Consider the following 20,900-nt stretch of genomic DNA (forward strand, 5'->3'; position numbering starts at 1 on the left):
TAAAGCAGGAAATTAAGAGCAATTATAAGAGACTTAATCTCTGAAAATAAGATCTTTTCGGCATGCTAAAAGATTTATGTGAAGGACATATTCACCTACATAATGTCTCACTACGTTTGTTAACCACACTGCATACTCTAATTATTACACACCTAAAATACTCCTCTGATAATAGGATTTGGTGAAAAATGGATAAAAGTAAATACTGAGAAAAATCTGTACTCAGTAATAGAGATATGTGTTAGCCACAGGCACATCTTCCATCGATAGCTCATCAGCACCCCTCTTCAAACTAAGTATCATAAAAACATAACAAATATAAAAAGTAAAACAAAGCCATGATTCTAAGTATGTATTACCTAACTACATACACTCACTTACACAAGTACACATATGAACAAAATGTTTTTAAATATACCTTTCAGGTCAATTCAAGGAGACAAATTCGTGATCATAAAATCATTTTACGGCCTTCATTAAGAAATAAGCATAAGTAATGTAACAAACCACAGTGAGAAGTAAAAGAACACTTATTCTCACTGCCAAGCAAAGAGATTTTCTTCTAAAGGCATAACAGCCAACAAAAATTCAGATGCTATTATCACTCAAATACATCTAATTTCTAGGACGGCTCTCAAAGAAATAAGCAGGTAAGAGGGAATCACTGAAGATTAGAGAGAATGGAATAACCTGATTAGAACTTCAGCTTGGGCTTCCCCGGTGGCACAGTGGTTGAGAGTCCGCCTGCCGATGCAGGGGACATGGGTTCATGCCCTGGTCTGGGAGGATCCCACAGGCCGTGGAGCGGCTGGGCCCGTGAGCCATGGCCGCTCAGCCTGCGTGTCCGGAGCCTGTGCTCCACAACGGGAGACAGACCACGACAGTGAGAGGCCCATGTACCGAAAAAAAAAAAAAAAAAAAAGAACTTCAGCTTTAGTTAGATTAATCTGAAAAGAGGATTTAGGGTAACATTAATCTGAAAAGAGGATTTAGGGTAACAAAGTAGAGAATTACTAGAGGTGAAGAGACCAGTTAAAAAGCTACCATTTAGTCTAGAAAATGTGATGCTAGGTAAGTCTCTATCTATAAATGTTCAGAACAAGGAATGACTCAACCTAAGTAACTACTATGAGAGAGAAGCTCCAAGAGAGCCATTTTCCATCTCTGCCTTCTCCCCAGGATAACTCAGGGTGCAATCTTCCATGCCCAAGAGGTAGAGCCCCGCAGGTTGTAAATGTCCATGACCTGAGTCTCTCGGCACAAAGAAACAGTCCTCATTCCACCAGGAACTGCCCCAACGATAATGATAAGAACAACAATTTCATTGATCATACAGATGGCCCTTTACGGTGTACAAAGTTTTCAAAAATGCAATTAATAATTACTCTCTGTGTGCAGAAGGAAAAGTCATCTTCTGGGAAGATTTTGAGGTTATTAGGTTATGTCACTGGTTGATCTATTCATTCATTCAACAAAAACGGATAGATATTTCATACCACTAGGTAAAGAGTCATGAATGAGGGACTTCCCTGGTGGCGCAGTGGTTGAATCCACCTGCCAATGCCGGGGACACAGGTCTGAGCCCTGGTCCGGGAAGATCCCACATGCGCGGAGCAACTAAGCCCGTGCACCACAACTACTGAGCCTGCGCTCTACAGCCCGCGAGCCACAACTACTGAGCCCACGTGTGACAACTACTGAGCCCGTGTGCCTAGAGCCCGTGCTTCACAACAAGAGAAGCCACGGCAGTGAGAAGCCCGCACACCGTAACGAAGAGTAGCCCCCACTCGCCGCAACTACAGAAAGCCCGCGTGCAGCTACGAAGACCCAATGCAGCAAATAGATCTAGTGAGATTTAACAGTAAGTCAAAAAGATTTTTAAAAGTCTATCTTCCATCAGTTTTCTAGGAAATGTAACTTCAGGAGAAAACCTTTTAAGGGTGTCTGGTATAGCTGCCAGTTCTCTCCTAACTTCATATTTAACACCATGTATTTTCATTTGAAAAACCTCATTTTTTTCTGTACATATAATTGAAATTATCAGTTTTTAGAAATTTAATTTTTAAAATATCTTTTTTTTTTTTTTTTTTTTTTGCGGTACATGGGCCTCTCACTGCTGTGGCCTCTCCCGTTGCGGAGCACAGGCTCCGGACGCGCAGGCTCAGCGGCCATGGCTCACAGGCCCAGCCACTCCACAGCATGTGGGACCTTCCCAGACCGGGGCACGAACCCGTATCCCCTGCATCGGCAGGCGGACTCTCAACCACTGCGCCACCAGGGAAGCCCCTAAAATATCTTTTTAAACTTTAATTTGATCAAAATATATTATTCTCTTTTAAACTTTAATATCTGTAATTACACTTACTTGTCCCCACTTCTAGACATATAATACTGGGCCGCCACAATACCCTTTCCAATCATCCTTAATGCAAGTTTCACGTGAATGTCCTTCATTCTTTTATAAGGTTGACTGATATCCCTTAATTTGGTTAACTGGTTTGTCCATGAGCAAGCCTGAGTGTATTTATCCCCAACACACCTTCTCTAGGTTATATCTAAAAGAAACAAAGTTTCCTGATACCTATTTTAGGTAACACAGAGCAGATCCTTGCTTCCTATCCTGGAACCAGCTCCACTTAGCTGGCTAGTTTCATGAGACCTGCAAATTCCTACTTAATCAATGCTTAGATCCCATCCATTTAACTAAAACATGGATGTATTTATTAAGTCTTCAAGTAAAAATTCATGAAGAAAAAATTCAAATGTAACATGTAGACAAGGATTGATAAATTCGCTAGGAATTATTATTTTCCTTTTAGAACATAATGAATTGCTTCCCATGGTAATTATATATCCTAATTTAATCCTTACCTTCTTTCAGAGCTTTGTCCATGTTATGAGAAATGACTACCCTTCTAGACTGAACTGACTCGTGTGAGTTTCCATACACAGGACTCTGAAATGGAAGAAGAAGAAAAGATGCATATTACTGAATGAATAAATCATACATAAAAATAAAACCAAAGGTATGAAAAACCATTTAAACAGGCATTAAAATATTGCTTAACAGATTATAAAGTTCTTCTGGAAAAGTGAATAAATGCTTAAGGTTAAGAAATTTTTGAAAAAGAAGAATTAAGGAAGGATTTTCCCTACCAGATATCAAAACAGTATGATATCAGTGTAGGAATAAACAAAACAACAGAATGGTAGAAAGTACAAAAACACCTATATATAGATACATATATATATATATGAGAATTAAGAACATAATGAGAAAGAATTTGAAATCTGTGAGGAAAACAGACTATTCAATAAGTGGTGTTGGGACAATCTGATATTCATGTGGTAAAAAAGATTAGAGATGGGCTTCCCTGGTGGCGCAGTGGTTGAGAGTCCGCCTGCCAATGCAGCGGACGCGGGTTCGTGCCCCAGTCCGGGAAGATCCCACATGCCACGGAGCGGCTGGGCCCGTGAGCCATGGCCGCTGAGCCTGCGCATCCGGAGCCTGTGCTCCACAACGGGAGAGGCCACAACAGTGAGAGGCCCGCGTACCGCAAAAAAAAAAAAAAAAAAAAAAAAAAAAAAAAAAAAAAAAAAAAAAGATTAGAGTCTTATCCCACACTTCATATATACATAACTCCAAAGTGATTAAAACGTTAAATATTTTTTTTAACTAAAAAAGCATTTAAAGGAAACAAGGGAGACGCTGTGTTTAATCCTGGGATGGAGAAGATTTCTCTAAAATAAGATACAAAATATAAGAGTTATAAGGAGAAAAAAAACCCTGACAAATATGATTATATAAAATATAACATTCCTGTTTGACAAAAGATAACTATAAAATATAACTGACAGACAATATCTGCAACATGTATAACAAAGGACTATTATTTCCTATATACAGAGATCCTAAGACAAAAAAAGTAACTCAAAAGAAAACCAAGCAAAGAAATTGAAAGGGCAATCATAAAATATAAACACCAATCAATTCATGAAAAAAATATGCAAACTCCTTTTCGATTAGAGAAATGCAAATCAGAGCAATGAGATACCATCAGACTGCCAAAGCAGTGGCAAAGAGTCATCATATCTAATGTTGGCAAAGATATGTGGAAATGGTCATTTTCATACATTGTTGGGAGAAATGTCCATTTCTACAAGCTTTTAAGAAAACTGAGCCACGTGTCAAAATTTTAAATGCACTATCTTCACTCAGCAATTCCACTCCTAGGAATCTAGCCAGCATAAAATACCTCCACATTGCAAAAAAGTATATATACCAAGAATTTCACTGCTATATTGATTATAAGGGCAAAAAATTGGAAATAACCCAAGTGTATATCAATAGCCAAAGAGTTAAATTATGATATGCTCATATTTTACAATATAATGCAACCCTTAAAAGGAATGAATTAGGGATACATATGCCTTCATGGAAAGTTTTCCATGATGGAAAATGCTTGGAAGCACATATGCTAAACTATTAAAAGTGGTTTCCTTTAATAGGCAGAGGCATAGGATTTTAACTTCTTCCTCCACATATGTCTGTGTAACAGTAAATTTTAAATTTTTAATTATAAAAAGATACTAGCAGGCAAAAACACAAAACAAAAACAGAGAGAGGCAATGTACCAGATTTAAATCCCACTATCTGGCTAGTAAGGCGACATTAAAGAGGAAAACTTTTAATTGATCACATACCAAAGTGATCAAAAGCATGTATAATGTAATTGGGCCACTTACTGGTTTCAGAGCATAAAAAAAAGCTACTAGTAGTGGAACGTAGAGTACTTCTTTAGGCATGGGAAATATTACAAGTGCTTTACTAGCACCACTGCAGTCACTCAGGAGATCTAAATGGCTCATGTTAGCATCACCTTCATCCAGTAAATGAGCATGAGGAAATCCCTTTGTTCTCGGGCAGGCCACCCCAACACAGCTGCAATCAACCCCATGGCCCTGGACCACCCGACCACGAGCAGGGAATTTCTAGTCCTTGGCTTAGTTTCACACTACCCATAGGTCAAATGCCAAGAGTATCATCCATTTTTGTGATCACTGTTATTAAAAAACAAAAGCCATAGTCTTTTTCAGTAAATTTACTTATTTATTTATTTTTGGCTGCACTGGGTCTTCGTTGCTGCACGCGGGCTTTCTCTAGTTGCAGCGAGCGGGGGCTACTCTTCGTTGCGGTGCACGGGCTTCTCATTGCGGTGGCTTCTCTTGTTGCGGAGCACAGGCTCTAGGCACACGGGCTTCAGTAGTGGTGGCACATGGGCTCAGTAGTTGTGGCTCGCGGGCTCTAGAGCGCAGTAGTTGTAGTTGTAGCACACGGGCTTAGTTGCTCCACAGCATGTGGGATCTTCCCGGACCAGGGCTCCAACCTCTGTCCCCTGCACTGGCAGGCGGATTCTTAACCACTGTGCCACCAGGGAAGTCCCAAATGCCATAGTCTTGAGATTCCTTAGCTGAAACACTTTTAAAAGCCTCAAGAATCCCTTCATGCTACAAATTAACATACAACATTCAACACTTTCCCAAGGAATCATTTTTAAAAAAAACCTTAATCATACATAATCCTATAGACAAAAGCCACTTTATTCCTAAAAGAAATAGACTCTCATGCGTTTAAAACCATTTTCTAGTCTCTGAATAGCTTGCTATAAAATTAAGGGGTCAGTACATTTTACTGCAATTTAAAAAATTTTAGTTCGTGAAAGAAAAAAATTGAAGAGATGAGAATTTTTAAATTCTAGTGCTTTTTAGAACATCAGGCAGATATTTCAACAACTTATGAACTGGGGACAAAATTTCAATTGAGTTAATACTTTTAGAGCACTATACTGATAAATAACTTTAATCACAACTTCTCAAGTCTTCAGCAGTCTGTTACAGCTTCCCAAATATAGGTATGGCAGTTTTCATGCACAGTACTAACCCGATGATGAAACCGCAGCCAAACAACACTTAATTGAGAAGTTCCTGAATTTGGGTTCTTAAAATGGAAAGTGTCTTTAAGGGCTGGGAGAGAAGCAGGTGTGAATACAACAGCACATGCATATCTCAGCATATTGTGAGCTCCTGTGTCTATTGTTACAACTTCCTTCAAAACAGTTTCTTACTTTTTATCTTTTCTTTCTCTCCCTAGTTATGGCTTTACTAATTCTTGCCATCTGTCTGCATATTTCTTTTCTCTCTCTGCTTCATACTTAGATGTAATACCTACAATAAACATGTTTGTCACTACTCACTGTACCTGAAGAATTAGGCCTTTACTCTCTTTAATTTAAAAAGATTATATGAGAATAACGTTTTCTATGCTGGCTCTTTACCTAAAAGCGCTATTATATTTTCCATCTCATTTTCCAACCTGACTTTGGACTTCCCTGCACCCCATCCCCCAGGGGGTCACTGGCCCTTAATAGAAAGAAAGAAAAAAAGTTCTTCAGCCCTGTCCCATCCTCACAGCCTGATGGCGAGTCTGTAAGTAAGAACAGGAAGATAAAAGAAAGCATCACGGGCCCAAAGTAACTGGGTAACCATGCACGGAAATTCCTTTCTTAAGGCTTTAATATTTATGGAGCCAGAATCTCCTCATGACTAAACTACTACATGAGTGTAGATGAGTCACTACATACTCCTTTTCTCTCAGATCACAGAGATGGAATTCACGAATTAATCATTATCCCGAGGTGGAGAAAGAGAGAAAGGAGGGGAGGAAGGGAAAGACGGGGAGAAGGCCGGCCCTGAAACAGAGACACGTGTGCACTCCTGCGGCCCAGAGGGCAGTGGAGCAAGACCTGCCTTCATTCTCCTTCCATTTATAGGTTTGAAAAAAGGAACTCCACACGGCAGAGACCTCCCCAAAAGACGTGTTACAGCAAATGCTAACCTCCCTCTCTGCGCTGCGCAGGTCCCTCCCGTTCCTCAGGGAAAGCCTGCCTCTTCCTGACAATCACTTTCCTAATGATGCCGGTTTTAGGAAAGGTGAGAGGAAAAGTGTGCGTCCTTCTCCCTCTGTCACAAAGGGTAAGTGACAGAAGTCTTCGCTACTCGATCCAGAACTGAGGACTTCGAGTGCAGTCTGAGCAGTCCGCCCTCATCTGATGGTTGGCCTCCATATCCCAATATTAAGATAGATGGGAGTTTGGTGAACCAGAACCCCTGCCATGTAAAAAATACACCTTATTTTTTACTTAATTAAAACAAATGAAACCCATCTTCATTTTAGGAATTAAACCTAGCTTAGAACCAACTTGTCAAGATCACTTTTAATCACTCAGTGAGTTCCCTGGGGAGAGAAAGTGAGCAGCCTCAACATATAATTGCTCATTTTGAAAACGTTTTCCAGGCTTCCCTGGTGGCGCAGTCGTTAAGAATCCGCCTGCCAATGCAGGGGACATGGGTTCGAGCCCTGATCGGGGAAGATTCCACATGCGCGGAGCAGCTAAGCCTATGCACCACAACTACTGAGCCTGTGCTCTAGAGCTCGTGAGGCACAACTACTGAGCCTGTGAGCCACAACTACTGAATCCCACATGCCTAGAGCCCATGCTCCACAGCAAGAGAAGCCCATGCACCACTGCTCGCCAGAACTAGAGAAAGCCCGTGTTCAACAATGAAGACCCAACACAGCCAAAAAATAAATAAATAAATAAATAAATAAAAACCAAAGACCCAATGCAACCATAAATAAATACATACATAAATAAATAAATATATTAAAAAGAAAACGTTTTCCAAAGACAGGGCAAACCCTGAAAGCTCTTCTCTGACGTATGATTCTCCGCAACAGGAATAGATGCCATATCAACAAACCCTTTCCTGAGTACATATCAGCTTTCTGTTTACTCCTGAATGTCAGCTGTTAGTCTACAGCCATAATACACTCAAATTGTCTTTGTGTCATGAAGACACCCTCTCCTGAGGGAACAACACTCGGAGAGAATCCATGTGCAGAGACCTGGTTACCCTGACACCATTAGCAACTAGACAACCAGGAATGATCTGGAATCCAGCTGAGACGTACACCTCATTTTCCATTGTTTACAAGGATGACATTGCTTACTGTGCTCCTTCCTGTGGGAGCAGAGATGGGGCTAGAACAGCCAGTCCATGACTGGTAATTCCTTTCATGCTGATTACCTGAGCTACTCAGATAAACAAGTGTTTCTCTCCTTTGCTATACACTTCTACAATAAAAAAAAAATTATTTTGGTTTATTTTAAAAAGAAAAGCAATTGAAGGAGCGATGGGTATAATTTCCTGTAAAGCTACTGAAAGAGTGACTTACGTTAGGAAAACAAACACAAACCCCCAATCATCATTATCCACTGGCATTGTCATGTGGCCGAGTCTTTCCAAGTATTTTCAGCATCTGACAGTCTACTGGGATCTCATGACTCATATTCTCATTCTTAAACTATGTTATTCTCAAAACCATGGCTCCTTTCAAACCAACCATATTCTGTCTCCTCCTCAAAAAATAATTTAATCAAAACCAGAGAAACAAAGGACCCACACATATCCCTTCTGAGGAAGATAGGAAGGGACTGAGAAACTGGAAAGGCCATCTGACTTGACTAAGACCCTGGCGAAAGGCTGTGACATGAATGACAAGTCATGTCAGAATGGAAGCTGAGTGGCCGCCGTGAGGAGGTATGAGGGCTCCCAAGTCCAATAGGACTTCTTACTAATGGTAGGTCCTTGTCCCAGCCACTCCCTCTCTAGCTGAAGTGGGCTTATAACACCTCAGAAAGTTAAAGAAAATAATATCAGGGGTCCAAAAAAGAAACAAGACAACAAGAGCCTGGCAAGGAAAATAAATGAGTTAAGGGGATTGCTAGGGGTCCCAATTCTTTTCAACAAAAAATGGAAATCAAGAATTTTATATCATATCTCCAAGTAATTCATTTTACTCCAAACACTTTGGGCTTACACTGTTTGGACCAAATCCTGAGCCACATTGGAACGCTGGGCATCTAGTCTGTAATTGCTGGCTCACGGAAAACATTTAGCAGTATTCCTGGCACATATAGCAAAGTACAGCTATTACCACTAATAAAACTCAAAATGTTATGAACTTGCAACAAGTTGAGGCTAATCAGCTGGTTGGTTTAACAACTGATTTCTTGGTTTTCTGAAGGTAAAGGTATAGTGGAAACGAAAGCAAGAGAGAAGGGCTGAAAGTTAAGTCACCAAAGTTAAGACACTGCATAATAGGACATAGTGTTCCCAAAGCATTTTTGCTTTTGAGGCTGTACTTTCCAGAGAGCAAAGTGTCCACTCCCTGGAGATGTTCTACTGCGTATGTGCCTTTACACTTTCTATCACTGGTGAAGTTTTTAAGTATTCAAACAAAACCTGGTTTGATCAGAATCAGTTTCCTGGATTGTGCTTTATAATGTTTAACCATGATTGGTTCAAGATGGCAGAGTATGATGTGCACTCACTCCCTCTTGCGAGAGCACCAGAATCACAACTAGCTGCTGGACAGTCATCGACAGGAAGACACTGGAACTCAATAAAAAAGATACCCTACATCCAAAGACAAAGGAGAAGACCTAAAGAGACGGCAGGAGGGGTGCAATCACAATCAAATCAAATCCCGTAATCGCTGGGTGGGTGACTCACAAACTGGAGAACACTTATACCACAGAAGTCCACCGACAGGAGTGAAGGTTCTAAGCCCCACGTCAGGTTTCCCAATCTGGGGGATCTGGCAATAGGAGGAGGAATTCCCAGAGAATCAGACATGGAAGGCTAGCGGGATTTGATTGCAGGACTTCAACAGGACTGGGGGAAACAGAGACTCCACTCCTGGAGGGCACACACAAAGTAGTGTGCGCATCGGGACCCAGGGGAAGGAGCAGTGACCCCACTATAAACTGAGCCAGACCTACCTGCTAGTGTTGGAGGGTCTCCCGGAGAGGCAGGGGACAGCTGTGGCTTACCATGAGGACAAGGACACTGGCAGCAGAAGTTCTGGGAAGTACTCCTTGGCATGAGCCCTCCCAGAGTCTGCCATTAGCCCCACCAAAGAGCCCACAGGCTCCAGTGCTGGGTCGCCTCAGGCCAAACAACCAACAGGGAGGGAACCCAGCCCCACCCATCAGCAGACAAACAGATTAAAGTTTTACTGAGCTCTGCCCACCAGAGCAGCACCCAGCTCTACCCACCACCAGTCCCTCCCATCAGGAAACTTACACAAGCCTCTTAGCCTCACCCACCAGATGGCAGATAGCAGAAGCAAGAAGAACTACAATCCTGCAGCCTGTGGAACGAAAACCACATTCATAGAAAGACAGACAAAGTGAAAAGGCAGAGGACTATGTACCAGATGAAGGAACAAGAGAAAATCCCAGAAAATCAACTAAATGAAGTGATAGGCAACCTTCCAGAAAAAGGATTCAGAATAATGATAGTGAAGATGATCCAGGACCTCGGAAAAAGAATGGAGGCACAGATCAAGAAGATGCAAGAAATGTTTAACAAAGACCCAGAAGAATTAAAGAACAAACACCTAGAAGAATTAAAGAACGAACAAACACAGATGAACAATACAATAACTGAAATGAAAAATACACTAGAAGGAATCAATAGCAGAATAACTGAGGCAGAAGAACAGATAAGTGACCTGGAAGACAGAATGGTGGAAATCACTGCTGTGGAACAGAATAAAGAAAAAAGAATGGAAAGAAATGAAGACCTCCTAAGAGACCTCTGGGACCACATTAAACGCACCAACATTCTCACTAGAGGGGTCCCAGAGGGAGAAGAGACAGAGAAAGGACCTGAGAAAATATTTGAAGAGATTATAGTCAAAAACTTCCCTAACATGGGAAAGGAAATAGCCACCCAAGTCTGGTAAGCACAGAGAGTCCCAGGCAGGATAAACCCAAGGAGATACATGCCGAGACACATAGTAAGCAAACTGACAAAAATTAAGACAAAGAAAAATTATTAAAAGCAACAAGGGAAAAATGACAAATAACATACAAGGGAACTCCCATAAGGTTAACAGCTGATTTCTCAGCAGAAATTCTACAAGCCAGAAGGGAGTGGCATGACATATTTAAAGAGATGAAAGGGAAGAACCTACAACCAGCAATACTCTACCCGGCAAGGATCTCATTCAGATTCGATAGAGAAATCAAAAGCTTTACAGAGAAGCAAAAGCTAAGAGAATTCAGCACCACCAAACCAGCTCTACAACAAATGCTAAAGGAACTTCTCTAAGCGGGAAACACAAGAGGAGAAAAGGACCTACAAAAACAAACCTGAAACAATTCAGAAAATGGTAGTAGGAACATACATATCGATAATTAATTACCTTAAATGTGAATGGATTAAATGCTCCAACCAAACGACACAGGCTCACTGAATGGATACAAAAACAAGACCAGTATATATGCTGTCTACAAGAGACCCACTTCAGACCTAGGGACACATACAGACTGCAAGTGAGGGGACGGAAAAAGATATTCCATACAAGTGGAAATCAAAAGAAAGCTGGAGTAGCAATACTCATATCAGATAAAATAGACTTTAAAATAAAGAATGTTACAAGAGACAAGGAAGGACACTACATAATGATCAAGGGATCAATCCAAGAAGAAGATATAACAATTATAAATATATATGCATGCAACACAGGAGCACCTCAATACATAAGGCAAATGCTAACAGCTATAAAAGAGGAAATCAACAGTCACACAAAAACAGTGGGGGACTTTAACACCCCACTATTATACCAATGGACGGATCATCTAGACAGAAAATTAATAAGGAAACAGAAGCTTTAAATGACACAACAGACCAGATAGATTTAATTGATATTTATAGGATGTTCCTTCCGAAAACAGCAGATTACACTTTCTTCTCAAGTGCACATGGAACATTCTCCAGGATAGATCACATCTTGGGTCACAAATCAAGCCTTGGTAAATTTAAGAAAATTGAAATTATATAATGTTTAACCATGAGTTAAAAAGGTCTTGTTCTCCTTATCGATAAAAGAAACTTGTCAAACATATACTGAGAGGTTATCATTTAGGGAGACTGTATTGATAGAAAGTAGTGGTTTTGTGTGTTTTCACCCTTCTTAATCAAGAATAATTTCTGTTTTAGATATTAGAAGGAGAAGCTATTCTTTGAAATTCAAACCTACAAATGTTCTCATATGGTTTTTCTAGATTCCAAAGATGCTTCAATTTCTTTTAAAAATACTATTTCTATTTCTAATTATATCAAGTGTAGAGACATTCTATATTATAGATGCAATTCAGAATTAAATCAACTGATAACACCATTATCCAGAGATAATCACTATTGATATTTTGGTCTACTTCCTCCTAGTTAGTGACTCCAATCCTTACCATTACTTACTTTGGACAATGTACTTTTCTGTACCTCATGTTCTCATCTGTAAAGCAAAGGTAACAGCAGTACTTACCTCTTAGGGTTGATACGAGCATTAAGTGAGTTAACACACATGCAGCACTTAAACAATGCCTGACATCACATTATTAATTATAAAAATTACTATTGGTGCTTCTTTATTTTCACACACTTTTGAAGAAATTAGGATCACAGTACTCACACAGTCCTGCACCTGGTTTTTCACGCTCAATATTATATCATGAGCATCTTTTATGTAATAAAAGATTTGGAATATATTATTTTGAATGACTTATACTGTAATTAAACTATAACTACTGTGTATTTACTTTGGCCTCACCATTTTTTCCTATTTTAAATGAAAAACATATTCATTTCCATGCTATTGATCTAAGTGTAGTACCACCAAAAATGTTCTAAAAAATACTAAAAGTGTCTATGAACCATACAGTGGATTTGGACTCTGACTTCAAAGGACTGTGCACCTCGAGAATGTTGATGTGCTTCAAGCAGAGTCTTCTATCAGCCAATGAGAAACTGAAGGGACAACACGGCGTGGGGGGTAGGGGACACTCTGAAGCACAAACTATGCAAAGGTGAACAGGAAAAGTCCCTTTCCAGACTCTACAACCAACAGTAACCTACGTGCCTTGAAAGCCCAAAGCTGCAAGGTATTTATTTCCAGGTGGGGAGATGAGTAATGGCCACACGGGCAGGTCAGGGCCTTCTCTACCCTCAGGGATACTTACACAGTAAAGTAAACCACTTGGGCCTCCGGAAGCATATACATCTCTATCATGATTTTACCTAAAATGAACTCGGCAAGAGATCAATGGTAGATTAGATTATCAGTAGCTTCTGTAGCTTATTATTCCAGTTATCTAAGTATTGTTGTGTTCAGGCTAAAGGCCAACCCCTGCCTGCATGCAGATGTAGGAATCAAGGTTCTGTTTCCATTTCTACAATGAAAGATAATCAGCATAGATCCTGAGACTAGATCCTATGACTGGGCATGAAATCAGCTAGATCTTTTCTCTGAACAAACCTGAAACTCAAATGTGCTGCAGGATGGAGCATAACCCCATTATTATTACTATGGCAAAAGCATATGACATCACATGATAGTGGCAAGAGCACTTAATTGAGACTCAGATAAAAGTAGGCGATAGTTGATTCTTTGCCATTTTCTTGTTGACTTATAATGAATGTCCATTTCTCTGAGATTCAGTTTAAATAATGTCTGCCCTATTTATACTAAAGGATTATTATGCACCTCAAGAAGGATAATGCATGTAAAAGGGTTTTTTTTACATGACAAAACAGTATTCAAATATAGATTGTTACTATGGTGCCAAGTCATCGTCCAAATTTTTTACAATGTTAATCAAAGAATGATTATAGTTATAGTACATGTGATTAGTATTATGACCTATCCTACTTTCAGATTTGACTAGTATCACAAGCAGATTCCTTTAATAATGTTTCTTGGTGATTAATCCGCTAAGAGAAAAATGATTATTAATGCAAACACAAAATCTCTGTTAACTGATCAATAGAGGTATTTCTTGAGATAGGCTAATATACTAAGGATTGTTCTTCCATTCAGTTGGAAGAATTAGACTCGTGGGAAGAAAATATGTGCTTCGTTTCTAATGTCAAGGACTCAAATCTGAAGATCCTTAGAAAACACTCTCCACTTGATTACAAGAGAAACTTAAGTATATTTCAAACCAGACCCAGATTTGGAAACTGAAATTATAACATGCACTTGAAAGTATATAGGCAGCAGCAGTTTGCCTAAACGGGCAGATATAGAACAGAGACTAAGGCTGGGGGAGAAGAATGAAGAGAAAGCACATTGGCTTAGGAAACATCACTGAAAACTGGCGTTAGCTTTTTGCATTCCTGCAAAGGTCTGTAGGAATAAAAATTCTGTAGCCATTTTATCACTGGCTTCCATTGTAATTTTGAGCTCATAAGGGAAATCAGAGGTTTCCACGATATGAATCACTTTTCCATCAACTCATTCAATCATCTCACACATACCGAGGACTCTGTGCATCTGCCACTTAGTTGGGTTCCAGAGACACAGGTAAATACATGACAGTCTCTGTGCTCAAGGGGCTTAATCTATCCTGGATGGAACAGAAGCTCATAATCGAGTAACTAATGAGCTCTAACAATGGGGCAGGCTCTGCTTAGGAATTCTAACGTTCTTCCCGTTCTGGATTCTCCTCTACATTCCACACGCCAGTCCAGGTCATAGGAGAACAGCTACTCAAATATACAACCAATCCATGAGATCATTTCATAACAATTCTGAAGTTCATACGTACTGAAGTAAGTTACAAAAATCATTCTCACTTCATAGGAGTTCGCACTGAAACCACTGAATATAAATGTAGAAGAGTGGTTGCCCCTGCTTCAAAGCTATCATGTAACCCAACAACTCAATGAGTCACACAGAACTGCTTTTTCTCACAGAGATCTTCAGTAATGAAAACAATCACTTTTCTTCTTTTTTTTTTTTTAACTCTGTTACTGTCCTGGATACCATAATACCATTCTTATTAAATTTGTTGACTGGCTTTTAAATGAAAACTGGTGATAAGATATTAAGGACCTGGTTGGGAAAATATCACATTGGTAATTTGATTCCAATTCCAGCGGGATTTCTATTTTCATAGTTCCCTTGAAGCGAAAAGCTGAGCTCTGGGCAGTGGCCCGGATAACATACATGTACAAGATATTGATGAGGTGCGTGAGATGGATTACTGCCATAAAACTGCTAGTTGCAAAAAACCGAAAATACAATTCAAACGGGCCGATGTTTACATCCCTCCTAACTGGAGAGTAAAAATTATCTGCCCCAGCCTAGGTCTAGATCATAAAAATTCTTTCTTCCGTTTCTATCTAAAATAAATGTGCTCAAATTCAAAGAATAAAACCTTCCCTTATGAGAAACATGGTATTAAAGACAAGCCTTAGTGTGGGAGCCACTCCACCTCTGAGCAGAGAGAATGCAGCGATGCTTACTCTCACGTGTGGGTCCGTCAGACGCGGACACTGCACGCGGCTCTGAGGCTCCTCGGCCCTTGCTGACATCCGGAGGCCCCCATCCACTGCCTGAAAATACACTAACTCATTTTCAAGAATCACTTGGGGAATCTGTTCTAAGGCAGATTTCTAGATCCTATTCCTCCCTCCCCCCACAAAGATTCTTAATTCAGAAAGTTTACAAGGTGTGTCTTTGACATACAGCATTTTTTAGCAAGAATTCCTAAGTTATTTATAAATCCTTAGACCACATCTTGAGAAACACCACTAAGTGGTCATGACGACAAAAGATTATGACCCCTGAAAAAAGCTGAGAAGTTTTATTCCTTGGAAGATTTATTTTAATGCAAGAGTAGACCGATCATTTTACATAAATTGGGGCAGTCACAGAAGATTCACCCAACCTCTTTCCAGCTGTCTTAAAAATTACCCTCAACGCGTCATCCTCCTTCCTCACTGTGAGCAATTAATTTGCCTCCCAGTTACCAAGACAGTCGAGGCGACCCAGTTTGAAACATCTCAGTTCCCGGCCGGCTGCCTACGAGCTTCTCTCTCTGCCCCCGCTTTTACCTCTTTCCCATCAGTCTCAAGCCTAAACCCTCCACCGGTGCTCTGGTCCTGTCGGCCTGGGCGCTGCTCTAGCAAGCATCCTCTGTCTCTGGGATTTCCCTCTCTACTTTTCAAGATTTCTCTTTAACCCGAAGATGTGATTAAATCTCTCCTCAACAACAAAAGTTCCCAAAGCACATGCACCACACACACCTGTGAAGGCCGCCTTCTCTCCTTCTCGTCCAAGCTTCCAGAGAGCACCGTGCACCCCGTCTCAGCCTCCTCACCTGTCCCTCACTCCTCACCTAAGAGGATCAATACCACGTCTGCCCCATGTCCACCCTGCCCTCCCCAGACACCACCCGCACAGGTGTCCAGGGTCAAATCCGGGGACACTTCTCTGCCCTCTTTCTGGACTCGCCCCACCTCACCCGACACCTCTGGCCACGGGGTCCCTGTTGCTCTCTTGGCTTCTCTGGGTTTCTCTCGCCTATTCACCGTCCTCCTCACCCCTCTGCCTGCCCTTCAGCTGGCTGCTTTTCAGCCACTGCAGGCCACCCTCGGCGGTCTCCTCGACCTGTAGCTCTAACTGCATGTGCACACTGACCCCCACCAGCTCTGTTCCCCCCATCTCTCCCTCTAATGGCAGAGCTGCAAGCCTACCTGCAGGCTGAACATAACCACAGGCATCTCCAAATCCGCATGGTCAAAACTCACCTCCTCCCCTTCCACCATCCCAAACCTGCCCACGTGGACCGTGTCCATTCAGCCACCCAAGTCAGAAACCTGCAATTCACCTGACTTCTCCCTCTCCTCCCTCCACAAACGTTTACTGGGCAGAACTGAAGAGCGTGGTAGAGTTGACCGGATGGAAGAGCTTGAACTAGGTCTTTAACAGCAAGAACTGAATGTGCAGAAATGGGGGCAGAGGTCTTCCCAGGGGCCCATGGGTGCAACACGTACGCCCCATAAAGGTAAATTCAGGAGCAGCGAGAAGCTTGGTTAAAGTGAGGAGTAAGTGAAGGTGTGAAAGGCTAAAAAGAGAGCTTCCTCCTATCCTGAAAACCTTGGCTATGAAGCGCAACATTCATTGTTTTGACTCCACTGCTTCCTTCCTCCTTAAAGGACCGGCTAGGCCAATCACAGCATCACGGCCCCTCCCGCAGCCGCCAATTCCATTCGGGCAGGTACCCACCCGAACCTTGCCAGACAGACATGAAGGGAGCACTGCCACTGCATTTCAAAGAACACTTTCCTTGTTCCAAAAGGGCCTTTCCCCATCTAGATCTCATCCTGTGTGGCTATGGTGCCTGCACCCATCTAGCCACTAGCCAGGGCATCAGGCGCACCCACGGGGAGGGCAGAGCTAAGAAAGATACAGAGAGATGGTGCTGAGGCTGGATATTCCCACGTGGAGCCTGCCCTACTACTCCTGAGCCTGTCCTACCACTCCTGAGCCTGTCCTACCTCTGGGTTATGTATCATTTCTTATGTATCTCCTTGTTGCTTAAAAAAAAAAAAAAGTGGGGATACAGGTATAAGTCATGTTTAGAAAACACTGGGTTAAAAAACAGCTAAACAGGCTCCTTTACTAGGATTTCTTACAACGTTAGCATAGCAGTACACAGTGTAAAGCTTCAAGAACTTGGTTCCTCAAATTTATGCGACGCCCCCACCCCCGCAAGCCTCTCATCCTACCTCTTCTGTTTTTGCAGTATACCTAAAAGCATCTCTGAAATTAAGTGTTTACGGATCATAGCTTCGAAAACTGATTTTTCCTAGAACAGATGAAAAGAATGCGTGACTGACTGTTATGATACAGTATAATGACAGCAGAGTAGCACAGAGAAAGTGCCATGTGGGACCCCAGAGGCTTCACGGCCGTTCCACGAGGTTCTCACTCAGAATGGCAGATGGGTCTCACGTCGTATCTCAACTCTAGGAAAGTTTTAGTGGCTGCCTGGAATGCTACGTTGAAAAGGATTCTGAGGCTTCATCCAGACTCGGGGAAAAAAAAAAAAAAAGCTGCCTTACTTGATTAGCAATGACTGTCATGAGCATAGAAAGGGCAGCTGTGACATCATTCTGAGACCTCTAAAGTGACACTAATTCCTACACAGATCCTAGAACCAGCCCAAAGATTCTCAAGTTTTTTAAAACGTGAATCAGGTTTTAAATTAGACCAAACTAATGTTTAATAATTAAAATGGTAATAAAGTGGTTAACTACAGAGGCTCCAAAATAAGAAAGACCTCGTTTATTTTAGTTCTTCCACTTGCTCCGGGCACATGATTTAGCCTCTCTAAACCTCAGTTTTCCCATCTGTAAAATGAGATGAACAGTCCCTACCTCACGTGGAAGATATAAAAATTTAACTGGGTAATGCATGTACGCACCTGCATACAGTAAATGCAATAAATATTAAGTTTAGCTATAGCAATTACTAAGGCATTCACTTTATGACATTCACATTATGACTCCTGTAGTGCATTTATTTGCCCACTGTATTCACAGCCATGGGTTAGAGTAAAATGAATCAAACTGAGGCCATAGAAACCATTTTCCTGAACCCATAAACAATGTCAATTTACAGGCTATCATAAGCAAATGGCAAAGATGACTGAAAAGTACTGTTCAAACTAAGTGCTACCTGTCTTGAAGAAGACAGAGAGTATATAAATCTAACTACTGAGTGATTATTCTTTGCAAAAGACAGATCTCATACATATTTCTTCCAATCTCTCCATAGAGAAGGCCAAGACACAATGACCAAACCAACAGCAATGAGCCTCCCTAACACCTAGAATGAGTCCCCCACTCTCTCAGGGGCACGGGGCTTTCAGTGCTAGAACCAAGACAGTTCTGAGCAAACCAGGACAACTGGTCACCCTACAAACAAATGAGCAGGTGAAGTCCCAACAGTTGGCTCTGAGTCTGGCTGTGCTGCTCAGAACTGAAACAGAATGAGTTCATGAAATACTGTTTTCCCTTAAAAGAAATCAGGGCTCTTTGTGGAGAAATGGCTAATTCCAGGTGTGAGCAGAAAACACTCAAAATGAACCTGAAATATCTTATGATACCAGATAGCAAGAAAACTCTCAGACTTAGTAGGGTCATATCAAAAGGACTCAGGAGCCAACTTGAAAAGGTTCCCACTGGGCAGAGATGGGACTGCCTAAGCTTCAAAAAAGATAATAATTACAACTAATTGAAACCCATCAAATACATTCAAATCTATGAGTTCACAATATTTTTTTAAACACATAACTAATTGGTCACCTTCAGAGGATGATGGGGAACCAACTCATTATCTTGGAAAACTGATAATGGGAAAGAATCTACATTGCATTTATCCTGCTTTTCTATAGGAACTGTACCACTGTGCAACCAAATAGTAGATGATGGAAAAATGTCTCTTTTAAAAAATATTCAAACCAATAAATAAGACAAATGACAGAATTAAAAACATCGCTATTTGTCACCCCCCCAAAATTAATAGATCCAGGTATTGAGGATCAACAGCTACTGACATCACAAAAAGAAAGACAATCAGATATTATGTGCCTCCTGATGAAAGGTCACACCACCACCTACAGTCCTGCCAAAGGGGTCAAACACAAGTCTGATCAGGCCTCTGGGTCCAGTGTCAGTTTGCAGGACATACAAAGGAGGAAGGAACAAGCTGAGCTGTATCATTCATATGCAACCAGCAAAATCCAGACTATAGGACACTACAGGACAACTGCTCCAGGTTCTTCAATAGATAACCCATAGGGAAAAGAAAAGGATACTGGGATTTTTTCAAATGGGCAAGACTAAACCATAATGTCCACGGATGCATGGTTGACTGATAAAACTGTAACAACACGCAAGGACGTGATTATTATAGAGTCAAGGTGGTGTTACTTAGGTGGAAGGGAAGGGAATGCCATTGGGGTGGAGATATAGTGGGGCTTCTGGGGCTTCTGGAAGTTACAAGGGCATTGTCTTTATAATCACTCATCCAGCTATATATTTATTTTGTGTAATTTTTCTGAAGCTGCATCTTTATTCTTATAGAAAAGTTTTTTTAAAAAGGTAAAAGTGTAACATCTACCATTTAACACCTTCTAATTCAAAGCACTTTTACAAACACTAGTATTTATATATTCAAATACTATCGCATTGTTCCAAACAACCTCTTAAGGTATTTACAATCTCCACTTTTCAGATAAGGAGACTGGGGTTTAGAAATCTTAAGTAAGTTGCCCACTGTCACAGGGTTATTAAAGCAGAGCCAGATTCAAATTCAAATAACTGGCTGACCCCAGAACCATTCTCTCAATGCCTAGGCTCTACTGATCCCCAGTGATTCAGTCACTCCGGACATATTTATTGATTACCTAGTTAATCATGCTAGATGTTAAAGACACAGGGGGGAGTTTCTGCCTTCATGGAGTTCAAGGGTTAATGAGAAAGACGGACAAGGGACCGTCCAAGTATAAAATCACAACTGTGCTAAGTACAATGAAGAAAAGGTCTACGGTGCCACAAGAATATATGAGCTTCTCTGCAAAAGTGATGGCTGAGGCCTGAGGAGAAGTTAGCCAGGTAAGGGCGCAGCGGGGCTCCAGGCAGAGCAAGCAATGTTCAAAGCTGCCATCCCAAGAGCGAGGCTGGCACTCTGAGGGCTGAGGATAGAGCATGAGAAGTGAAGGTAATAATGACAGGAGACCAGGCTGGAGAGCTGGCAAGAACAGGAGGCTGACAGCTCTTAATTAAACACGCTGCAGAAGAGGGGTTGGACTGGGTGTGCATTTTTAAGAGAAGGAATTGGAGGAGCCGACAGGGAGGCAGGGAGATGAACTGAGGGGCTACTGCAGTCACCTAGGAGGCACATGATGGCAGCTGGG

At 41.3% G+C, this 20,900-nt stretch overlaps 1 protein-coding gene across 5 annotated transcripts in view; it reads right to left on the reverse strand.

The window, feature by feature from the left end:
• Positions 1 to 20,900, reverse strand: part of SNX25 (sorting nexin 25) — a 114,967-nt gene that overhangs the window by 85,288 nt on the left and 8,779 nt on the right. For all 5 annotated transcript variants that reach the window (XM_081220843.1, XM_081220842.1, XM_081220841.1 and 2 more), the window contains exon 2: positions 2,872 to 2,956. In XM_081220843.1, coding sequence (XP_081076969.1) covers positions 2,872 to 2,956 — 85 coding nt within the window. The remainder of the gene's footprint in view (positions 1 to 2,871; positions 2,957 to 20,900) is intronic.

This window comes from Mesoplodon bidens (genome assembly GCF_964165515.1).
Source record: "Mesoplodon bidens genome assembly, chromosome: 20".
In the NCBI taxonomy this organism is placed as follows: domain Eukaryota; kingdom Metazoa; phylum Chordata; class Mammalia; order Artiodactyla; family Ziphiidae; genus Mesoplodon; species Mesoplodon bidens.